The following is a 20542-nucleotide window of genomic DNA, read 5'->3' as shown; positions in this document are numbered from 1 at the left end:
AGGAAAGGACTCTGTGCCAGCTAGGATGTCATTGGCTGTCCCCAGATCCACAAGGAAATGTTATGGTCGCATGTCAACGTGTAAAACAATGTTTTTATGTTTCTCTTTGTTTAAAAAAACAACAACTTATTGGTCTCATATATTAATGGAAGCGCTGTAGTTTACGGTGCTGAAAGAGTAGGGTCACATCTGGAAAGTACCAGGAGAAAACGGTGAAATAAGATGACAATAACCAGGTAAGAATGCAGTGCTGTGGGTGAAGTCCACAGTTAATACTATAACTGCTGTGGGTGAAGTCCACAGTTAATACTATAACTGCTGTGGGTGAAGTCCACAGTAATACTATAACTGCTGTGGGTGAAGTCCACAGTTAATACTATAACTGCTGTGGGTGAAGTCCACAGTAATACTATAACTGCTGTGGGTGAAGTCCACAGTAACACTATAACTGCTGTGGGTGAAGTCCACAGTAATAGTATAACTGCTGTGGGTGAAGTCAGAAAGCTCTCCGAAAGCTCCCTGAAAGTCCCTGTTAACCCTGCCTCACTTGCTTTTTTTCCCCACCAACAGGACTGAACGTGGGCTGCTTTTATGCTGTGGGCACGCTACTGAACCGCATGATCATCGAGCACTACCCTGTAAGTCCTACTCTGCAGTATGTGGGCACTGAAACACATTGGCAACACTACAACAATGGGCGTGTTATTTGGTTAACAATACAAACATTCTACAATACAACAATGGGTGTGTTATTTGGTTAACAATACAAACATTCTAGAATACAACAATGGGCGTGTTATTTGGATAACAATACAAACATTCTACAATACAACAATGGGCCTGTTATTTGGTTAACAATACAAACATTCTAGAATACAACAATGGGCGTGTTATTTGGATAACAATACAAACATTCTAGAATACAACAATGGGTGTGTTATTTGGTTCACAATGCAAACATTCTACAATACAACAATGGGCGTGTTATTTGGTTAACAATACAAACATTCTAGAATACAACAATGGGTGTGTTATTTGGTTAACAATACAACCATTCTACAATACAACAATGGGCATGTTATTTGGTTAACAATACAAACATTCTAGAATACAACAATGGGTGTGTTATTTGGTTCACAATGCAAACATTCTACAATACAACAATGGGCGTGTTATTTGGTTAACAATACAAACATTCTAGAATACAACAATGGGTGTGTTATTTGGTTAACAATACAACCATTCTACAATACAACAATGGGCATGTTATTTGGTTAACAATACCAACATTCTAGAATACACAAATGGGCGTGTTATTTGGTTAACAATACAAACATTCTACAATACAACAATGGGCATGTTATTTGGTTAACAATACAAACATTCTAGAATACAACAATGGGTGTGTTATTTGGTTAACAATACAAACATTCTAGAAGTATAGTAAAAGGTCAGGAGAGATTACATTACTGAAGGGTGAAGTTATTTAACAAAGCTCTGTTATTCACCCTTACCTAAAGAGGGTTGTGGCTGGGGGTTAGGGGGTTGTCGCCAGGTGGCTGGGGGTTAAACATGAACTTATAAAAACATCATATCAAATCGTTCCCATAGCAACGATTAAAACATTCCCTAACCAGAAACCGTGGATTGATGGCAGCATTCGCGTGAAACTGAAAGCGTGAACCACTGCTTTTAATCAGGGCAAGGTGACTGGTGACATGACCAAATACAAACAGTGCAGCTATTCCCTCCGCAAAGCTATTAAACAAGCTAAGCGTCAGTACAGAGACTGTAGTAGAATCTCAATTCCATGGCTCAGACACAAGAGGCATGTGGCAGGGTCTACAGTCAATCACGGACTACAAGAAGAAAACCAGCCCAGTCACGGACCAGGATGTCTTGCTCCCAGGCAGACTAAATAACTTTTTTGCCCGCTTTGAGGACAATACAGTGCCACTGACACGGCCTGCAACGAAAACATGCGGACTCTCCTTCACTGCAGCAGAGGTGAGTAAGACATTTAAACGTGTCAACCCTCGCAAGGCTGCAGGCCCAGACTGCATCCCCAGCCGCGCCCTCAGAGCATGCGCAGACCAGCTGGCTGGTGTGTTTACGGACATATTCAATCAATCCCTATACCAGTCTGCTGTTCCCACATGCTTCAAGAGGGCCACCATTGTTCCTGTTCCCAAGAAAGCTAAGGTAACTGAGCTAAACGACTACCGCCCCGTAGCACTCACTTCCGTCATCATGAAGTGCTTTGAGAGACTAGTCAAGGACCATATCACCTCCACCCTACCTGACACCCTAGACCCACTCCAATTTGCTTACCGCCCAAATAGGTCCGCAGAAGATGCAATCTCAACCACACTGCACACTGCCCTAACCCATCTGGACAAGAGGAATACCTATGTGAGAATGCTGTTTATCGACTACAGCTCGGCATTCAACACCATAGTACCCTCGAAGCTCGTCATCAAGCTCGAGACCCTGGGTCTCGACCCCGCCCTGTGCAACTGGGTACTGGACTTCCTGACGGGCCGCCCCCAGGTGGTGAGGGTAGGCAACAACATCTCCACCCCAACCGATCCTCAACACTGGGGCCCCACAAGGGTGCGTTCTGAGCCCTCTCCTGTACTCCCTGTTCACCCACGACTGTGTGGCCACGCACGCCTCCAACTCAATCATCAAGTTTGCGGACGACACAACAGTGGTAGGCTTGATTACCAACAACGACGAGACGGCCTACAGGGAGGAGGTGAGGGCCCTCGGAGTGTGGTGTCAGGAAAATAACCTCACACTCAACGTCAACTAAGGAGATGATGGTGGACTTCAGGAAACAGCAGAGGGAACACCCCCCTATCCACATCGATGGAACAGTAGTGGAGAGGGTAGCAAGTTTTAAGTTCCTCGGCATACACATCACAGACAAACTGAATTGGTCCACTCACACAGACAGCATCATGAAGAAGGCGCAGCAGCGCCTCTTCAACCTCAGGAGGCTGAAGAAATTCGGCTTGTCACCAAAAGCACTCACAAACTTCTACAGATGCACAATCGAGAGCATCCTGTCGGGCTGTATCACCGCCTGGTACGGCAACTGCTCCGCCCACAACCGTAAGGCTCTCCAGAGGGTAGTGAGGTCTGCACAACGCATTACCGGGGGCAAACTACCTGCCCTCCAGGACACCTACACCACCCAATGTTACAGGAAGGCCATAAAGATCATCAAGGACAACAACCACCCGAGCCACTGCCTGTTCACCCCGCTATCATCCAGAAGGCGAGGTCAGTACAGGTGCATCAAAGCTGGGACCGAGAGACTGAAAAACAGCTTCTATCTCAAGGCCATCAGACTGTTAAACAGCCACCACTAACATTGAGTGGCTGCTGCCAACACACTGACACTGACACTGACTCAACTCCAGCCACTTTAATAATGGGAATTGATGTGAAATTATGTAAAATATATCACTAGCCACTTTAAACAATGCTACCTTATATAATGTTCACATACCCTACATTATTCATCTCATATGCATATGTATATACTGTACTCTACATCATCTACTGCATCCTTATGTAATACATGTATCTCTAGCTACTTTAACTATGACACTTTGTTTACATACTCATCTCATATGTATATACTGCACTCGATACCATCTACTGTATCTTGCCTATGCTGCTCTGTACCATCACTCATTCATATATCCGTATGTACATATTCTTTATCCCCTTACACTGTGTATAAGACAGTAGTTTTGGAATTGTTAGCTAGATTACTCGTTGGTTATTACTGCATTGTCGGAACTAGAAGCACAAGCATTTCGCTACACTCGCATTAACATCTGCTAACCATGTGTATGTGACAAATAAAATTGGATTTGATTTGACATCAGCTCTTTGCTATATTTGTTGAGTCTCTCTCTAGTCATGGTTTTAAACGTTTTTAACCTTGCTGTGAGTTTTTATTTGATGTGCGTCTGGCTCGAGGAAACTGTGCAGACACGATCTGATCGGCCAGTGGTAGGCCAATAGGTGCGCTTGATTTGCTCTCTGGGCCTGCTGGGTAGGTGGAGTTCTACCTTCAGACACATGGTTCAAAATGGGAACAATTTGCCTTCCCGGCACTAGGCCTGTTGAATCAAGTGCACCTACTGCCAACGGTGCAAAATGTTTAAAAAATAAAATATGAACGCAAGGCTTTACAGTTGTGTTTTTAAGAGAAATGTTTGGTTGATCGGCTAGGAATGGCTTGGAGATGGATCCGTTGGTGACCACTGCCCTAAACCTATTGACCTCATCAGCATCAGTATAGTGTTCAGTATCAAATAACATGTTATTTGTCACATTTGCTGACTACAACAGGTGTGGTAGACCTTACAGTGAAATGTATACTTACAAAGCCCTTAACCAACAATGCAGTTTAAATAAAAAATACAAATAAGAAATAAAAGTAACAAATAATTAAAGAGCAGCAGTAAAATAACGATAGCGAGGTTGTACACACGGGTACCGGTACAGGGTCAACGTGCGGGGGCACCGGCCGGTTAGTTGAGGTAATATGTACATGTAATATATTACAAGTTATCTCCTACAGAAAGAGACTGTCACACTCCCTCTGCCACCTGATATGACCTGTCTAGCTTGTATAGCTTCACATTCCTCTGTTCAATACTGATGGAAACTCCAATTTGTAAGTCGCTCTGGATAAGAGCGTCTGCTAAATGACTTAAATGTAATGTAATGTAAATGTAATGTAATGTAAATGTAATGTAAATGTAATGTAATGTAAATGTAATGTAAATGTAACTCAGGGAAACCTGTTTCCAACCTAGTCAGTAGTTGGTTAAAATAGCTCACAAATGGCACCTTATTCCTTATATAGTGCACTACTTTAGACCAGAGCTCTATGGTACCCTATTCCTTATATAGTGCACTACTTTAGACCAGAGCTCTATGGTACCCTATTCCTTATATCGTGCACTACTTTAGACCAGAGCTCTATGGTACCCTAGTCCCTATATCGTGCACTACTTTAGACCAGAGCTCTATGGTACCCTATTCCCTATATAGTGCACTACTTTAGACCAGAGCTCTATGGTACCCTATTCCTTATATCGTGCACTACTTTAGACCAGAGCTCTATGGTACCCTATTCCCTATATAGTGCACTACTTTAGACCAGAGCTCTATGGTACCCTATTCCTTATATAGTGCACTACTTTAGACCAGAGCTCTATGGTACCCTATTCCCTATATAGTGCACTACTTTAGACCAGAGCTCTATGGTACCCTATTCCTTATATAGTGCACTACTTTAGACCAGAGCTCTATGGTACCCTAGTCCTTATATCGTGCACTACTTTAGACCAGAGCTCTATGGTACCCTAGTCCTTATATAGTGCACTACTTTAGACCAGAGCTCTATGGCACCCTATTCCTTATATCGTGCACTACTTTAGACCAGAGCTCTATGGTACCCTAGTCCTTATATCGTGCACTACTTTAGACCAGAGCTCTATGGTACCCTAGTCCTTATATCGTGCACTACTTTAGACCAGAGCTCTATGGTACCCTAGTCCTTATATCGTGCACTACTTTAGACCAGAGCTCTATGGTACCCTAGTCCTTATATCGTGCACTACTTTAGACCAGAGCTCTATGGTACCCTATTCCTTATATCGTGCACTACTTTAGACCAGAGCTCTATGGTACCCTATTCCTTATATCGTGCACTACTTTAGACCAGAGCTCTATGGTACCCTAGTCCTTATATCGTGCACTACTTTAGACCAGAGCTCTATGGTACCCTAGTCCTTATATGCACTACTTTAGACCAGAGCTCTACTATTCCTTATATTGCACTACTTTAGACCAGAGCTCTATGGTACCCTAGTCCTTATATAGTGCACTACTTTAGACCAGAGCTCTATGGGCACTACTTTAGACCAGAGCTCTATGGTACCCTATTCCTTATATCACTACTTTAGACCAGAGCTCTATGGTACCCTATTCCTTATATCGTGCACTACTTTAGACCAGAGCTCTATGGTACCCTATTCCTTATATCGTGCACTACTTTAGACCAGAGCTCTATGGCACCCTACCCTATTCCTTATAGTGCACTACTTTAGACCAGAGCTCTATGGCACCCTATTCCTTATAGTGCACTACTTTAGACCAGAGCTCTATGGTACCCTAGTCCTTATATAGTGCACTACTTTAGACCAGAGCTCTATGGTACCCTATTCCTTATATCGTGCACTACTTTAGACCAGAGCTCTATGGCACCCTATTCCTTATATCGTGCACTACTTTAGACCAGAGCTCTATGGTACCCTATTCCTTATATCGTGCACTACTTTAGACCAGAGCTCTATGGTACCCTATTCCTTATATCGTGCACTACTTTAGACCAGAGCTCTATGGTACCCTATTCCTTATATCGTGCACTACTTTAGACCAGAGCTCTATGGCACCCTATTCCCTATATAGTGCACTACTTTAGACCAGAGCTCTATGGTACCCTATTCCTTATATAGTGCACTACTTTAGACCAGAGCTCTATGGTACCCTATTCCTTATATAGTGCACTACTTTAGACCAGAGCTCTATGGTACCCTATTCCTTATATAGTGCACTACTTTAGACCAGAGCTCTATGGTACCCTATTCCTTATATCGTGCACTACTTTAGACCAGAGCTCTATTTAGTGCACTACTTTAGACCAGAGCTCTATGGCACCCTATTCCTTATATCGTGCACTACTTTAGACCAGAGCTCTATGGTACCCTATTCCTTATATCGTGCACTACTTTAGACCAGAGCTCTATGGTACCCTATTCCTTATATCGTGCACTACTTTAGACCAGAGCTCTATGGTACCCTATTCCTTATATAGTGCACTACTTTAGACCAGAGCTCTATGGTACCCTATTCCTTATATCGTGCACTACTTTAGACCAGAGCTCTATGGTACCCTATTCCTTATATCGTGCACTACTTTAGACCAGAGCTCTATGGTACCCTATTCCTTATATCGTGCACTACTTTAGACCAGAGCTCTATGGTACCCTAGTCCTTATATCGTGCACTACTTTAGACCAGAGCTCTATGGCACCCTATTCCTTATAGCACTACTTTAGACCAGAGCTCTATGGTACCCTATTCCTTATATCGTGCACTACTTTAGACCAGAGCTCTATGGTACCCTAGTCCTTATATCGTGCACTACTTTAGACCAGAGCTCTATGGTACCCTATTCCTTATATCGTGCACTACTTTAGACCAGAGCTCTATGGTACCCTAGTCCTTATATCGTGCACTACTTTAGACCAGAGCTCTATGGCACTACTTTAGACCAGAGCTCTATGGTACCCTATTATATAGTGCACTACTTTAGACCAGAGCTCTATGGCACCCTATTCTATTATATCGTGCACTACTTTAGACCAGAGCTCTATGGTACCCTATTCCTTATATCGTGCACTACTTTAGACCAGAGCTCTATGGCACCCTATTCCTTATATCGTGCACTACTTTAGACCAGAGCTCTATGGTACCCTAGTCCTTATATCGTGCACTACTTTAGACCAGAGCTCTATGGCACCCTATTCCTTATATCGTGCACTACTTTAGACCAGAGCTCTATGGTACCCTATTCCTTATATCGTGCACTACTTTAGACCAGAGCTCTATGGTACCCTAGTCCTTATATCGTGCACTACTTTAGACCAGAGCTCTATGGCACCCTATTCCTTATATCGTGCACTACTTTAGACCAGAGCTCTATGGTACCCTATTCCTTATATCGTGCACTACTTTAGACCAGAGCTCTATGGTACCCTATTCCTTATATCGTGCACTACTTTAGACCAGAGCTCTATGGTACCCTATTCCTTATATCGTGCACTACTTTAGACCAGAGCTCTATGGTACCCTATTCCTTATATCGTGCACTACTTACATTTACATTTACATTTAAGTCATTTAGCAGACGCTCTTATCCAGAGCGACTTACAAATTGGTGCATACACCTTATGACAACCAGTGGAACAGCCACTTGCATCTAAATCTTGTTGGGGGGAGAAGGGGGGTGAGAAGGATTACTTACCCTTACTTACCCTATCCTAGGTATTCCTTGAAGAGGTGGGGTTTCAGGTGTCTCCGGAAGGTGGTGATTGACTCCGCTGTCCTGGCGTCGTGAGGGAGTTTGTTCCACCATTGGGGGGCCAGAGCAGCGAACAGTTTTGACTGGGCTGAGCGGGAACTGTACTTCCTCAGTGGTAGGGAGGCGAGCAGGCCAGAGGTGGATGAACGCAGTGCCCTTGTTTGGGTGTAGGGCCTGATCAGAGCCTGGAGGTACTGAGGTGCCGTTCCCCTCACAGCTCCGTAGGCGAGCACCATGGTCTTGTAGCGGATGCGAGCTTCAACTGGAAGCCAGTGGAGAGAGCGGAGGAGCGGGGTGACGTGAGAGAACTTGGGAAGGTTGAACACCAGACGGGCTGCGGCGTTCTGGATGAGTTGTAGGGGTTTAATGGCACAGGCAGGGAGCCCAGCCAACAGCGAGTTGCAGTAATCAAGACGGGAGATGACAAGTGCCTGGATTAGGACCTGCGCCGCTTCCTGTGTGAGGCAGGGTCGTACTCTGCGGATGTTGTAGAGCATGAACCTACAGGAACGGGACACCGCCTTGATGTTAGTTGAGAACGTCAGGGTGTTGTCCAGGATCACGCCAAGGTTCTTAGCGCTCTGGGAGGAGGACACAATGGAGTTGTCAACCGTGATGGCGAGATCATGGAACGGGCAGTCCTTTCCCCGGGAGGAAGAGGAGCTCCGTCTTGCTGAGGTTCAGCTTGAGGTGGTGATCCGTCATCCACACTGATATGTCTGCCAGACATGCAGAGATGCGATTCGCCACCTGGTCATCAGAAGGGGGAAAGGAGAAGATTAATTGTGTGTCGTCTGCATAGCAATGATAGGAGAGACCATGTGAGGTTATGACAGAGCCAAGTGACTTGGTGTATAGCGAGAATAAGAGAGGGCCTAGAACAGAGCCCTGGGGGACACCAGTGGTGAGAGCGCGTGGTGAGGAGACAGATTCTCGCCACGCCACCTGGTAGGAGCGACCTGTCAGGTAGGACGCAATCCAAGCGTGGGCCGCGCCGGAGATGCCCAACTCGGAGAGGGTGGAGAGGAGGATCTGATGGTTCACAGTATCGAAGGCAGCCGATAGGTCTAGAAGGATGAGAGCAGAGGAGAGAGAGTTAGCTTTAGCAGTGCGGAGCGCCTCCGTGATACAGAGAAGAGCAGTCTCAGTTGAATGACTAGTCTTGAAACCTGACTGATTTGGATCAAGAAGGTCATTCTGAGAGAGATAGCGGTAGAGCTGGCCAAGGACGGCACGCTCAAGAGTTTTGGAGAGAAAAGAGAGAAGGGATACTGGTCTGTAGTTGTTGACATCGGAGGGATCGAGTGTAGGTTTTTTCAGAAGGGGTGCAACTCTCGCTCTCTTGAAGACGGGAGGGACGTAGCCAGCGGTCAGGGATGAGTTGATGAGCGAGGTGAGGTAAGGGAGAAGGTCTCCGGAAATGGTCTGGAGAAGAGAGGAGGGGATAGGGTCAAGCGGGCAGGTTGTTGGGCGGCCGGCCGTCACAAGACGCGAGATTTCATCTGGAGAGAGAGGGGAGAAAGAGGTCAGAGCATAGGGTAGGGCAGTGTGAGCAGAACCAGCGGTGTCGTTTGACTTAGCAAACGAGGATCGGATGTCATCGACCTTCTTTTCAAAATGGTTGACGAAGTCATCTGCAGAGAGGGAGGAGGGAGGGGGGAGGATTCAGGAGGGAGGAGAAGGTGGCAAAGAGCTTCCTAGGGTTAGAGGCAGATGCTTGGAATTTAGAATGGTAGAAAGTGGCTTTAGCAGCAGAGACAGAGGAGGAAAATGTAGAGAGGAGGGAGTGAAAGGATGCCAGGTCCGCAGGGAGGCGAGTTTTCCTCCATTTCCGCTCGGCTGCCCGGAGCCCTGTTCTGTGAGCTCGCAATGAGTCGTCGAGCCACGGAGCGGGAGGGGAGGACCGAGCCGGCCTGGAGGATAGGGGACATAGGGAGTCAAAGGATGCAGTAAGGGAGGAGAGGAGGGTTGAGGAGGCAGAATCAGGAGATAGGTTGGAGAAAGTTTGAGCAGAGGGAAGAGAAGATAGGATGGAAGAGGAGAGAGTAGCGGGGGAGAGAGAGCGAAGGTTGGGACGGCGCGATACCATCCGAGTAGGGGCAGTGTGGGAAGTGTTGGATGAGAGCGAGAGGGAAAAGGATACAAGGTAGTGGTCGGAGACTTGGAGGGGAGTTGCAATGAGGTTAGTGGAAGAACAGCATCTAGTAAAGATGAGGTCAAGCGTATTGCCTGCCTTGTGAGTAGGGGGGGAAGGTGAGAGGGTGAGGTCAAAAGAGGAGAGGAGTGGAAAGAAGGAGGCAGAGAGGAATGAGTCAAAGGTAGGCGTGGGGAGGTTAAAGTCGCCCAGAACTGTGAGAGGTGAGCCGTCCTCAGGAAAGGAGCTTATCAAGGCATCAAGCTCATTGATGAACTCTCCGAGGGAACCTGGAGGGCGATAAATGATAAGGATATTAAGCTTGAAAGGGCTGGTAACTGTGACAGCATGGAATTCAAAGGAGGCAATAGACAGATGGGTAAGGGGAGAAAGAGAGAAAGACCACTTGGGAGAGATGAGGATCCCGGTGCCACCACCCCGCTGACCAGAAGCTCGGGGTGTGCGAGAACACGTGGGCGGACGAGGAGAGAGCAGTAGGAGTAGCAGTGTTATCTGTGGTGATCCATGTTTCCGTCAGTGCCAAGAAGTCAAGGGACTGGAGGGAGGCATAGGCTGAGATGAACTCTGCCTTGTTGGCCGCAGATTGGCAGTTCCAGAGGCTACCAGAGACCTGGAACTCCACGTGGGTCGTACGCGCTGGGACCACCAGGTTAGGGTGGTCGCGGCCACGCGGTGTGGAGCGTTTGTATGGTCTGTGCAGAGAGGAGAGAACAGGGATAGACAGACACATAGTTGACAGGCTACAGAAAAGGCTACGCTAATGCAAGGAAATTGGAATGACAAGCGGACTACACGTCTCGAATGTTCAGAAAGTTAAGCTTACGTAGCAAGAGTCTTATTGACTAAAATGATTAAAATTATACAGTACTGCTAAAGTAGGCTAGCTGGCAGTAGCTGCGTTGTTGACACTACACTAATCAAGTAGTTCCGTTGAGTGTAATAATTTCTACAGTGCTGCTATTCGGGGGCTAGCTGGCTAGCTAGCAGTGTTGTTTACGTTACGTTGAGTTAAAAGAACGACAATAGCTGGCTAGCTAACCTAGGAAATCGGTCTAGACTACACAATTATCTTTGAAACAAAGACGGCTATGTAGCTAGCTATGTAGCTAGCTACGATCAAACAAATCAAACCGTTGTACTGTGATGAAATGAAAATGTGATACTCCCTGACCGGTGATTGAATTCGAAACAAAATGTGATACTACCTGTGAATGCGACCGGGTTGTTGAGTTCTATTCAGTAGACGTTGGCTAGCTGTTAGCTGTTGGCTAGCTAGCAGAGTCTCCTACGTTAAGGACGACAAATAGCTGGCTAGCGAACCTCAGTGAATTAAGATAATCACTCCAAGGCTACACACACTAAACTACACAATTATATTGGAAACAAAGACCGCTATGTAGCTAGCTAACACTGAACTAATCAAGTCGTACAGTTGAGTGAATAGCACTACAGTGATGCTAATCTGTGTGCGTTAGCTAGCGTTGCTAGCTCCTGGGCGAATAGCAGTGAAGGCTACGTTAGGGCGACGAAATACGATAATTATGCAAGTATCTCTGATACAAGGACGGCTATGTAGCTAGCTAAGAAGAATTGCTAAGATTAGACAAATCAACCGTTGTACTATAATGAAATGTAATGAAAAAGTTATACAACCTGCAGAGCGAAGTGCGAATGCGACCGCTCGCTCCAACCGGAACCGGAAACTTACTTTAGACCAGAGCTCTATGGTACCCTATTCCTTATATCGTGCACTACTTTAGACCAGAGCTCTATGGCACCCTATTCCCTATATAGTGCACTACTTTAGACCAGAGCTCTATGGTACCCTATTCCTTATATAGTGCACTACTTTAGACCACAGCTCTATGGTACCCTATTCCTTATATCGTGCACTACTTTAGACCAGAGCTCTATGGTACCCTAGTCCTTATATCGTGCACTACTTTAGACCAGAGCTCTATGGTACCCTAGTCCTTATATCGTGCACTACTTTAGACCAGAGCTCTATGGTACCCTATTCCTTATATCGTGCACTACTTTAGACCAGCGCTCTATGGCACCCTATTCCCTATATAGTGCACTACTTTAGACCAGAGCTCTATGGTACCCTAGTCCTTATATCGTGCACTACTTTAGACCAGAGCTCTATGGTACCCTAGTCCTTATATCGTGCATTACTTTAGACCAGAGCTCTATGGTACCCTAGTCCTTATATCGTGCACTACTTTAGACCAGAGCTCTATGGTACCCTAGTCCTTATATCGTGCACTACTTTAGACCAGAGCTCTATGGTACCCTAGTCCTTATATCGTGCACTACTTTAGACCAGAGCTCTATGGTACCCTAGTCCTTATATAGTGCACTACTTTAGACCAGAGCTCTATGGTACCCTAGTCCTTATATCGTGCACTACTTTAGACCAGAGCTCTATGGTACCCTAGTCCTTATATCGTGCACTACTTTAGACCAGAGCTCTATGGTACCCTAGTCCTTATATCGTGCACTACTTTAGACCAGAGCTCTATGGTACCCTATTCCTTATATCGTGCACTACTTTAGACCAGAGCTCTATGGTACCCTAGTCCTTATATAGTGCACTACTTTACACCAGAGCTCTATGGTACCCTATTCCTTATATAGTGCACTACTTTAGACCAGAGCTCTATGGTACCCTAGTCCTTATATCGTGCACTACTTTAGACCAGAGCTCTATGGTACCCTAGTCCTTATATCGTGCACTACTTTAGACCAGAGCTCTATGGTACCCTAGTCCTTATATCGTGCACTACTTTAGACCAGAGCTCTATGGTACCCTAGTCCTTATATCGTGCACTACTTTAGACCAGAGCTCTATGGTACCCTAGTCCTTATATCGTGCACTACTTTAGACCAGAGCTCTATGGTACCCTTTTCCTTATATCGTGCACTACTTTAGACCAGAGCTCTATTGTACCCTATTCCTTATATAGTGCACTACTTTAGACCAGAGCTCTATGGTACCCTAGTCCTTATATCGTGCACTACTTTAGACCAGAGCTCTATGGCACCCTATTCCCTATATAGTGCACTACTTTAGACCAGAGCTCTATGGTACCCTAGTCCTTATATCGTGCACTACTTTAGACCAGAGCTCTATGGTACCCTAGTCCTTATATCGTGCACTACTTTAGACCAGAGCTCTATGGTACCCTATTCCTTATATAGTGCACTACTTTAGACCAGAGCTCTATGGCACCCTATTCCCTATATAGTGCACTACTTTAGACCAGAGCTCTATGGTACCCTAGTCCTTATATCGTGCACTACTTTAGACCAGAGCTCTATGGTACCCTAGTCCTTATATCGTGCACTACTTTAGACCAGAGCTCTATGGTACCCTATTCCTTATATCGTGCACTACTTTAGACCAGAGCTCTATGGTACCCTATTCCCTATATAGTGCACTACTTTAGACCAGAGCTCTATGGTACCCTATTCCTTATATAGTGCACTACTTTAGACCAGAGCTCTATGGTACCCTAGTCCTTATATCGTGCACTACTTTAGACCAGAGCTCTATGGTACCCTAGTCCTTATATTGTGCACTACTTTAGACCAGAGCTCTATGGTACCCTAGTCCTTATATCGTGCACTACTTTAGACCAGAGCTCTATGGTACCCTAGTCCTTATATCGTGCACTACTTTAGACCAGAGCTCTATGGTACCCTAGTCCTTATATCGTGCACTACTTTAGACCAGAGCTCTATGGTACCCTAGTCCTTATATCGTGCACTACTTTAGACCAGAGCTCTATGGTACCCTAGTCCTTATATCGTGCACTACTTTAGACCAGAGCCAACACACACACACACACACACACACACACACACACACACACACACACACACACACACACACACACACACACACACACACACACACACACACACACACACACACACACACACACACACACACTAACCCTGGTCTCCCCTGTCTGTCCTGACCTGCAGGGTGAAGAGTTGAATGCAGGGAGAATAGGTCTCACCATCATTATCGCTGGCATGGTGGGATCACTGATCTGTGGCATCTGGTTGGACAGAACCAAAACATACAAGTAAGTGAAGTCCAGGTTATTTTAAATGATAATTTTACACGGGTCACAACACATCAAAATCATTCAGAACGAAGGTGGAACGAAGGTGGAACGGACATACAGGAAGTTGGTTGAGTTGCTTTGAGCCAATCCCGTGAAAGAAGCCGGTTATGACGTCATCACAGCCAGTGTTGCCCACTGGGAAAGAAAGTCTCCTTGACTGTGTAGGATGTTGGTTTTGTATTGTCAGACTGGCTCCTTGACTGTGTAGGATGTTGGTTTTGTATTGTCAGACTGGCTCCTTGACTGTGTAGGATGTTGGTTTGTATTGTCAGACTGGCTCCTTGACTGTGTAGGATGTTGGTTTTGTATTGTCAGACTGGCTCCTTGACTGTGTAGGATGTTGGTTTGTATTGTCAGACTGGCTCCTTGACTGTGTAGGATGTTGGTTTGTATTGTCAGACTGGCTCCTGGACTGTGTAGGATGTTGGTTTGTATTGTCAGATGTTTGTATTCTTCTTGACTGTATAGGATGTTGGTTTGTATTGTCAGATGTTTGTATTCTTCTTGACTGTGTAGGATGTTGGTTTGTATTGTCAGATGTTTGTATTCTTCTTGACTGTATAGGATGTTGGTTTGTATTGTCAGATGTTTGTATTCTTCTTGACTGTGTAGGATGTTGGTTTGTATTGTCAGACTGGCTCCTTGACTGTGTAGGATGTTGGTTTGTATTGTCAGATGTTTGTATTCTTCTTGACTGTGTAGGATGTTGGTTTGTATTGTCAGACTGGCTCCTTGACTGTGTAGGATGTTGGTTTGTATTGTCAGATGTTTGTATTCTTCTTGACTGTGTAGGATGTTGGTTTGTATTGTCAGATGTTTGTATTCTTCTTGACTGTGTAGGATGTTGGTTTGTATTGTCAGATGTTTGTATTCTTCTTGACTGGCGTAGTTTCATGTTCTTTCATGTTGATGTTTGTCCCTCTGTTTCCTGCTGTGTGCTTGGGACAGGACAGGGCTCCAGCTCTGTTTGTCCAGGTGCAGCCTGTTTATCTCTCCGAAACCCCTGACCCCTAACCTCTGGTTCCATGGGGTCACTGGCCATGAGTTCAGAGAACCCCCTCAGGGGTCCAAGGTCTTATTTTTTTAAACTTTAGTTTATTTAGTAAAAATGTTACTTAACACTTAAACGTGCTTTGTTTTGTTAAGGGATTAAGGGATTTTATTTGCATGCGACAAATAAAATGTGATTTTGAGTTTTGTCGTCCAGTCCCTTGCTACTCCTGTGAACCCATTCCGCTAGTTCCGGAAGAATTATTATTATTTTTTTTTAACCTTTATTTAACCAGGCAAGTCAGTTAAGAACATATTCTTATTTTCAATGACGGCCTGGGAACAGTGGGTTAACTGCCTGTTCAGGGGCAGAACGACAGATTTGTACCTTGTCAGCTCGGGGGTTTGAACTCGCAACCTTCCGGTTACTAGTCCAACGCTCTAACCACTAGGCTACGCTGCCTCCCCAATGTTTACCATGTAACACGTGTTGTCACTGTACAATGTAAGAACGTGACGTGTACTATTCAAATCTCCTCAAAGCTGGCCATCGGGTCATTTTCATTATAACCAGCAATAGGTACAAGTCTTTGCCCGTTCTTAAACAGTGATGCGTGAGAACCTTTGCCCAGTATAGTAACGATGGTAAGTGAAGTGGTGGATTCCACACTGGTGCTGTAAAGGATACCTGCAGAAGAGGAGAGATGAGAACGTAGTTACAGATGCACGAGATATGAGAACACAAGGTGCAGTAATAGTTTCTACTACAGTACAGATGTCCGTGTCACCTGTTTTCTGGCTGTAAGCGTTGACAAGCTTTCTGTAGACTGCAGGGATCTGTGTCGAGGGCTCCGTAATTCCCGTTTAGCTCCGTGGCCGGCTGAGAATGCGACTTAAAAAATATATTTTTATTTTTTTTAAAGTTTGTCTATGATGGATAGAGAGGGAGAATGTGACTTTAGTTTGCCTAAGCTAGATAGAGAGGGAGAATGTGACTTTAGTTTGCCTAAGCTAGATAGAGAGGGAGAATGTGACTTTAGTTTGCCTAAGCTGGATAGATTCCGTTTATTAGGACAATGTTACCTGCATTCTCCTTTAGTTCCTGTCTCAGTCTGGCCTCCAGCTGGGATGTTAGAGACATATGATTACCAAGCTTTCCAACCCTGGTTTCAGAACAAAATGCAAACCACATATACTGTAAGTAGGGTTGCAAAATGCCAGTAACTTTCCCCAAATTCATTTTTTTCCCCCTCTCAGAAATCCTGGTTGGAGGAATCCCGGTTTTCCTGAATATTCCATCATTATTCCGTAAATCCACCAACTGCAATTTCAGCTAAATTTGGGAGAGTTACCGCGCTTTTGCAACCCTAACAACGTCGTCCAGTTTGACATGTTCTATGTGTAGGGAAGAAATATATGATTAACAACGTCGTCCAGTAGGTGTTGTCCACTCCCACTTTATCCTCTCAGCAAATAGAGACATCCCTAGGCGTTGTCCACTCCCACTTTATCCTCTCAGCAAATAGAGACATCCCTAGGTGTTGTCCACTCCCACTTTATCCTCTCAGCAAATAGAGACATCCCTAGGCGTTGTCCACTCCCACTTTATCCTTTCAGCAAATAGAGACATCCCTAGGCGTTGTCCACTCCCACTTTATCCTTTCAGCAAATAGAGACATCCCTAGGCGTTGTCCACTCCCACTTTATCCTCTCAGCAAATAGAGACATCCCTAGGTGTTGTTCACTCCCACTTTATCCTCTCAGCAAATAGACATCCCTAGGTGTTGTCCACTCCCACTTTATCCTCTCAGCAAATAGAGACATCCCTAGGCGTTGTCCACTCCCACTTTATCCTCTCAGCAAATAGAGACATCCCTAGGCGTTGTCCACTCCCACTTTATCCTCTCAGCAAATAGAGACATCCGTAGGTGTTGGCCACTCCCACTTTATCCTCTCAGCAAATAGAGACATCCCTAGGCGTTGTCCACTCCCACTTTATCCTCTCAGCAAATAGAGACATCCCTAGGTGTTGTTCACTCCCACTTTATCCTCTCAGCAAATAGAGACATCCCTAGGCGTTGTCCACTCCCACTTTATCCTCTCAGCAAATAGAGACATCCCTAGGTGTTGTTCACTCCCACTTTATCCTCTCAGCAAATAGAGACATCCCTAGGCGTTGTCCACTCCCACTTTATCCTCTCAGCAAATAGAGACATCCCTAGGTGTTGTTCACTCCCACTTTATCCTCTCAGCAAATAGAGACATCCCTAGGCGTTGTCCACTCCCACTTTATCCTCTCAGCAAATAGAGACATCCCTAGGTGTTGTTCACTCCCACTTTATCCTCTCAGCAAATAGAGACATCCCTAGGTGTTGTTCACTCCCACTTTATCCTCTCAGCAAATAGAGACATCCCTAGGTGTTGTTCACTCCCACTTTATCCTCTCAGCAAATAGAGACATCCCTAGGTGTTGTCCACTCCCACTTTATCCTCTCAGCAAATAGAGACATCCCTAGGTGTTGTTCACTCCCACTTTATCCTCTCAGCAAATAGAGACATCCCTAGGTGTTGTTCACTCCCACTTTATCCTCTCAGCAAATAGAGACATCCCTAGGTGTTGTTCACTCCCACTTTATCCTCTCAGCAAATAGAGACATCCCTAGGTGTTGTTCACTCCCACTTTATCCTCTCAGCAAATAGAGACATCCCTAGGTGTTGTTCACTCCCACTTTATCCTCTCAGCAAATAGAGACATCTCTAGGTGTTGTTCACTCCCACTTTATCCTCTCAGCAAATGGAGACATCCCTAGGCGTTGTCCACTCCCACTTTATCCTCTCAGCAAATAGAGACATCCCTAGGTGTTGTTCACTCCCACTTCATTGGTTGGCTGTCACTGTGTAAAGACGTACATGGGTATATTAGACAACACGTGTTCTGTCCACACCACCGTGGGTATATTAGACGACCCGTGTTCTGTCCACACCACCGTGGGTATATTAGACAACACGTGTTCTGTCCACACCACCGTGGGTATATTAGACGACCCGTGTTCTGTCCACACCACCGTGGGTATATTAGACAACACGTGTTCTGTCCACACCACCGTGGGTCTATTAGACGACCCGTGTTCTGTCCACACCACCGTGGGTATATTAGACGACCCGTGTTCTGTCCACACCACCGTGGGTATATTAGACAACACGTGTTCTGTCCACACCACCGTGGGTATATTAGACAACACGTGTTCTGTCCACACCACCGTGGGTATATTAGACAACACGTGTTCTGTCCATACCACCGTGGGTATATTAGACAACACCGTGTTCTGTCCACACCACCGTGGGTCTATTAGACGACCCGTGTTCTGTCCACACCACCGTGGGTATATTAGACAACACGTGTTATGTCCACACCACCGTGGGTATATTAGACAACACTGTGTTCTGTCCACACCACCGTGGGTATATTAGACGACCCGTGTTCTGTCCACACCACCGTGGGTATATTAGACGACCCGTGTTCTGTCCACACCACCGTGGGTATATTAGACAACACTGTGTTCTGTCCACACCACCGTGGGTCTATTAGACGACCCGTGTTCTGTCCACACCACCGTGGGTCTATTAGACGACCCGTGTTCTGTCCACACCACCGTGGGTATATTAGACAACACGTGTTCTGTCCACACCACCGTGGGTATATTAGACAACACGTGTTCTGTCCACACCACCGTGGGTATATTAGACAACACGTGTTCTGTCCACACCACCGTGGGTATATTAGACAACACGTGTTCTGTCCACACCACCGTGGGTGTATTAGACACCGTGTTCTGTCCACACCACCGTGGGTCTATTAGACGACCCGTGTTCTGTCCACACCACCGTGGGTCTATTAGACGACCCGTGTTCTGTCCACACCACCGTGGGTATATTAGACACCGTGTTCTGTCCACACCACCGTGGGTCTATTAGACGACCCGTGTTCTGTCCACACCACCGTGGGTCTATTAGACGACCCGTGTTCTGTCCACACCACCGTGGGTCTATTAGACGACCCGTGTTCTGTCCACACCACCGTGGGTCTATTAGACGACCCGTGTTCTGTCCACACCACCGTGGGTCTATTAGACGACCCGTGTTCTGTCCACACCACCGTGGGTCTATTAGACGACCCGTGTTCTGTCCACACCACCGTGGGTCTATTAGACGACCCGTGTTCTGTCCACACCACCGTGTTCTGTCCACACCACCGTGGGTATATTAGACACTGTGTTCTGTCCACACCACCGTGGGTATATTAGACAACACCGTGTTCTGTCCACACCACCGAGGGTATATTAGACACTGTGTTCTGTCCACACCACCGTGGGTATATTAGACAACACCGTGTTCTGTCCACACCACCGTGGGTATATTAGACAACACCGTGTTCTGTCCACACCACCGAGGGTATATTAGACAACACGTGTTCTGTCCACACCACCGTGGGTATATTAGACACTGTGTTCTGTCCACACCACCGTGGGTATATTAGACAACACGTGTTCTGTCCACACCACCGTGGGTATATTAGACACCGTGTTCTGTCCACACCATCGTGGGTATATTAGACAACACGTGTTCTGTCCACACCACCGTGGGTATATTAGACACTGTGTTCTGTCCACACCACCGTGGGTATATTAGACAACACGTGTTCTGTCCACACCACCGTGGGTCTATTAGACGACCCGTGTTCTGTCCACACCACCGTGGGTCTATTAGACGACCCGTGTTCTGTCCACACCACCGTGGGTCTATTAGACGACCCGTGTTCTGTCCACACCACCGTGGGTCTATTAGACGACCCGTGTTCTGTCCACACCACCGTGGGTATATTAGACAACACGTCTTCTGTCCACACCACCGTGGGTATATTAGACGACCCGTGTTCTGTCCACACCACCGTGGGTATATTAGACGACCCGTGTTCTGTCAACACCACCGTGGGTCTATTAGACGACCCGTGTTCTGTCCACACCACCGTGGGTATATTAGACACTGTGTTCTGTCCACACCACCGTGGGTATATTAGACAAC

The 20542-nt window shown here is 46.0% G+C and overlaps 1 protein-coding gene across 4 annotated transcripts in view; it reads left to right on the top strand.

Annotated features, from left to right (window-relative positions):
* Positions 1–20542, top strand: part of flvcr2b (FLVCR heme transporter 2b) — a 78589-nt gene that overhangs the window by 28273 nt on the left and 29774 nt on the right. For all 4 annotated transcript variants that reach the window (XR_008141483.1, XM_052524394.1, XM_052524393.1 and 1 more), the window contains exons 4-5: positions 571–638; positions 14325–14428. Coding sequence is in view for 3 of the 4 variants with exons in the window: in XM_052524394.1 (XP_052380354.1) it covers positions 571–638; positions 14325–14428 (172 nt within the window). In the remaining variant the exon portion in view is untranslated. The remainder of the gene's footprint in view (positions 1–570; positions 639–14324; positions 14429–20542) is intronic.

The sequence above is a fragment of the Oncorhynchus keta genome, chromosome 8 (genome assembly GCF_023373465.1).
Source record: "Oncorhynchus keta strain PuntledgeMale-10-30-2019 chromosome 8, Oket_V2, whole genome shotgun sequence".
In the NCBI taxonomy this organism is placed as follows: Eukaryota; Metazoa; Chordata; class Actinopteri; order Salmoniformes; family Salmonidae; genus Oncorhynchus; species Oncorhynchus keta.
The sequence above is the reverse complement of the archived record's forward strand: the minus strand, read 5'-3'. Positions and strand labels throughout refer to the sequence as shown.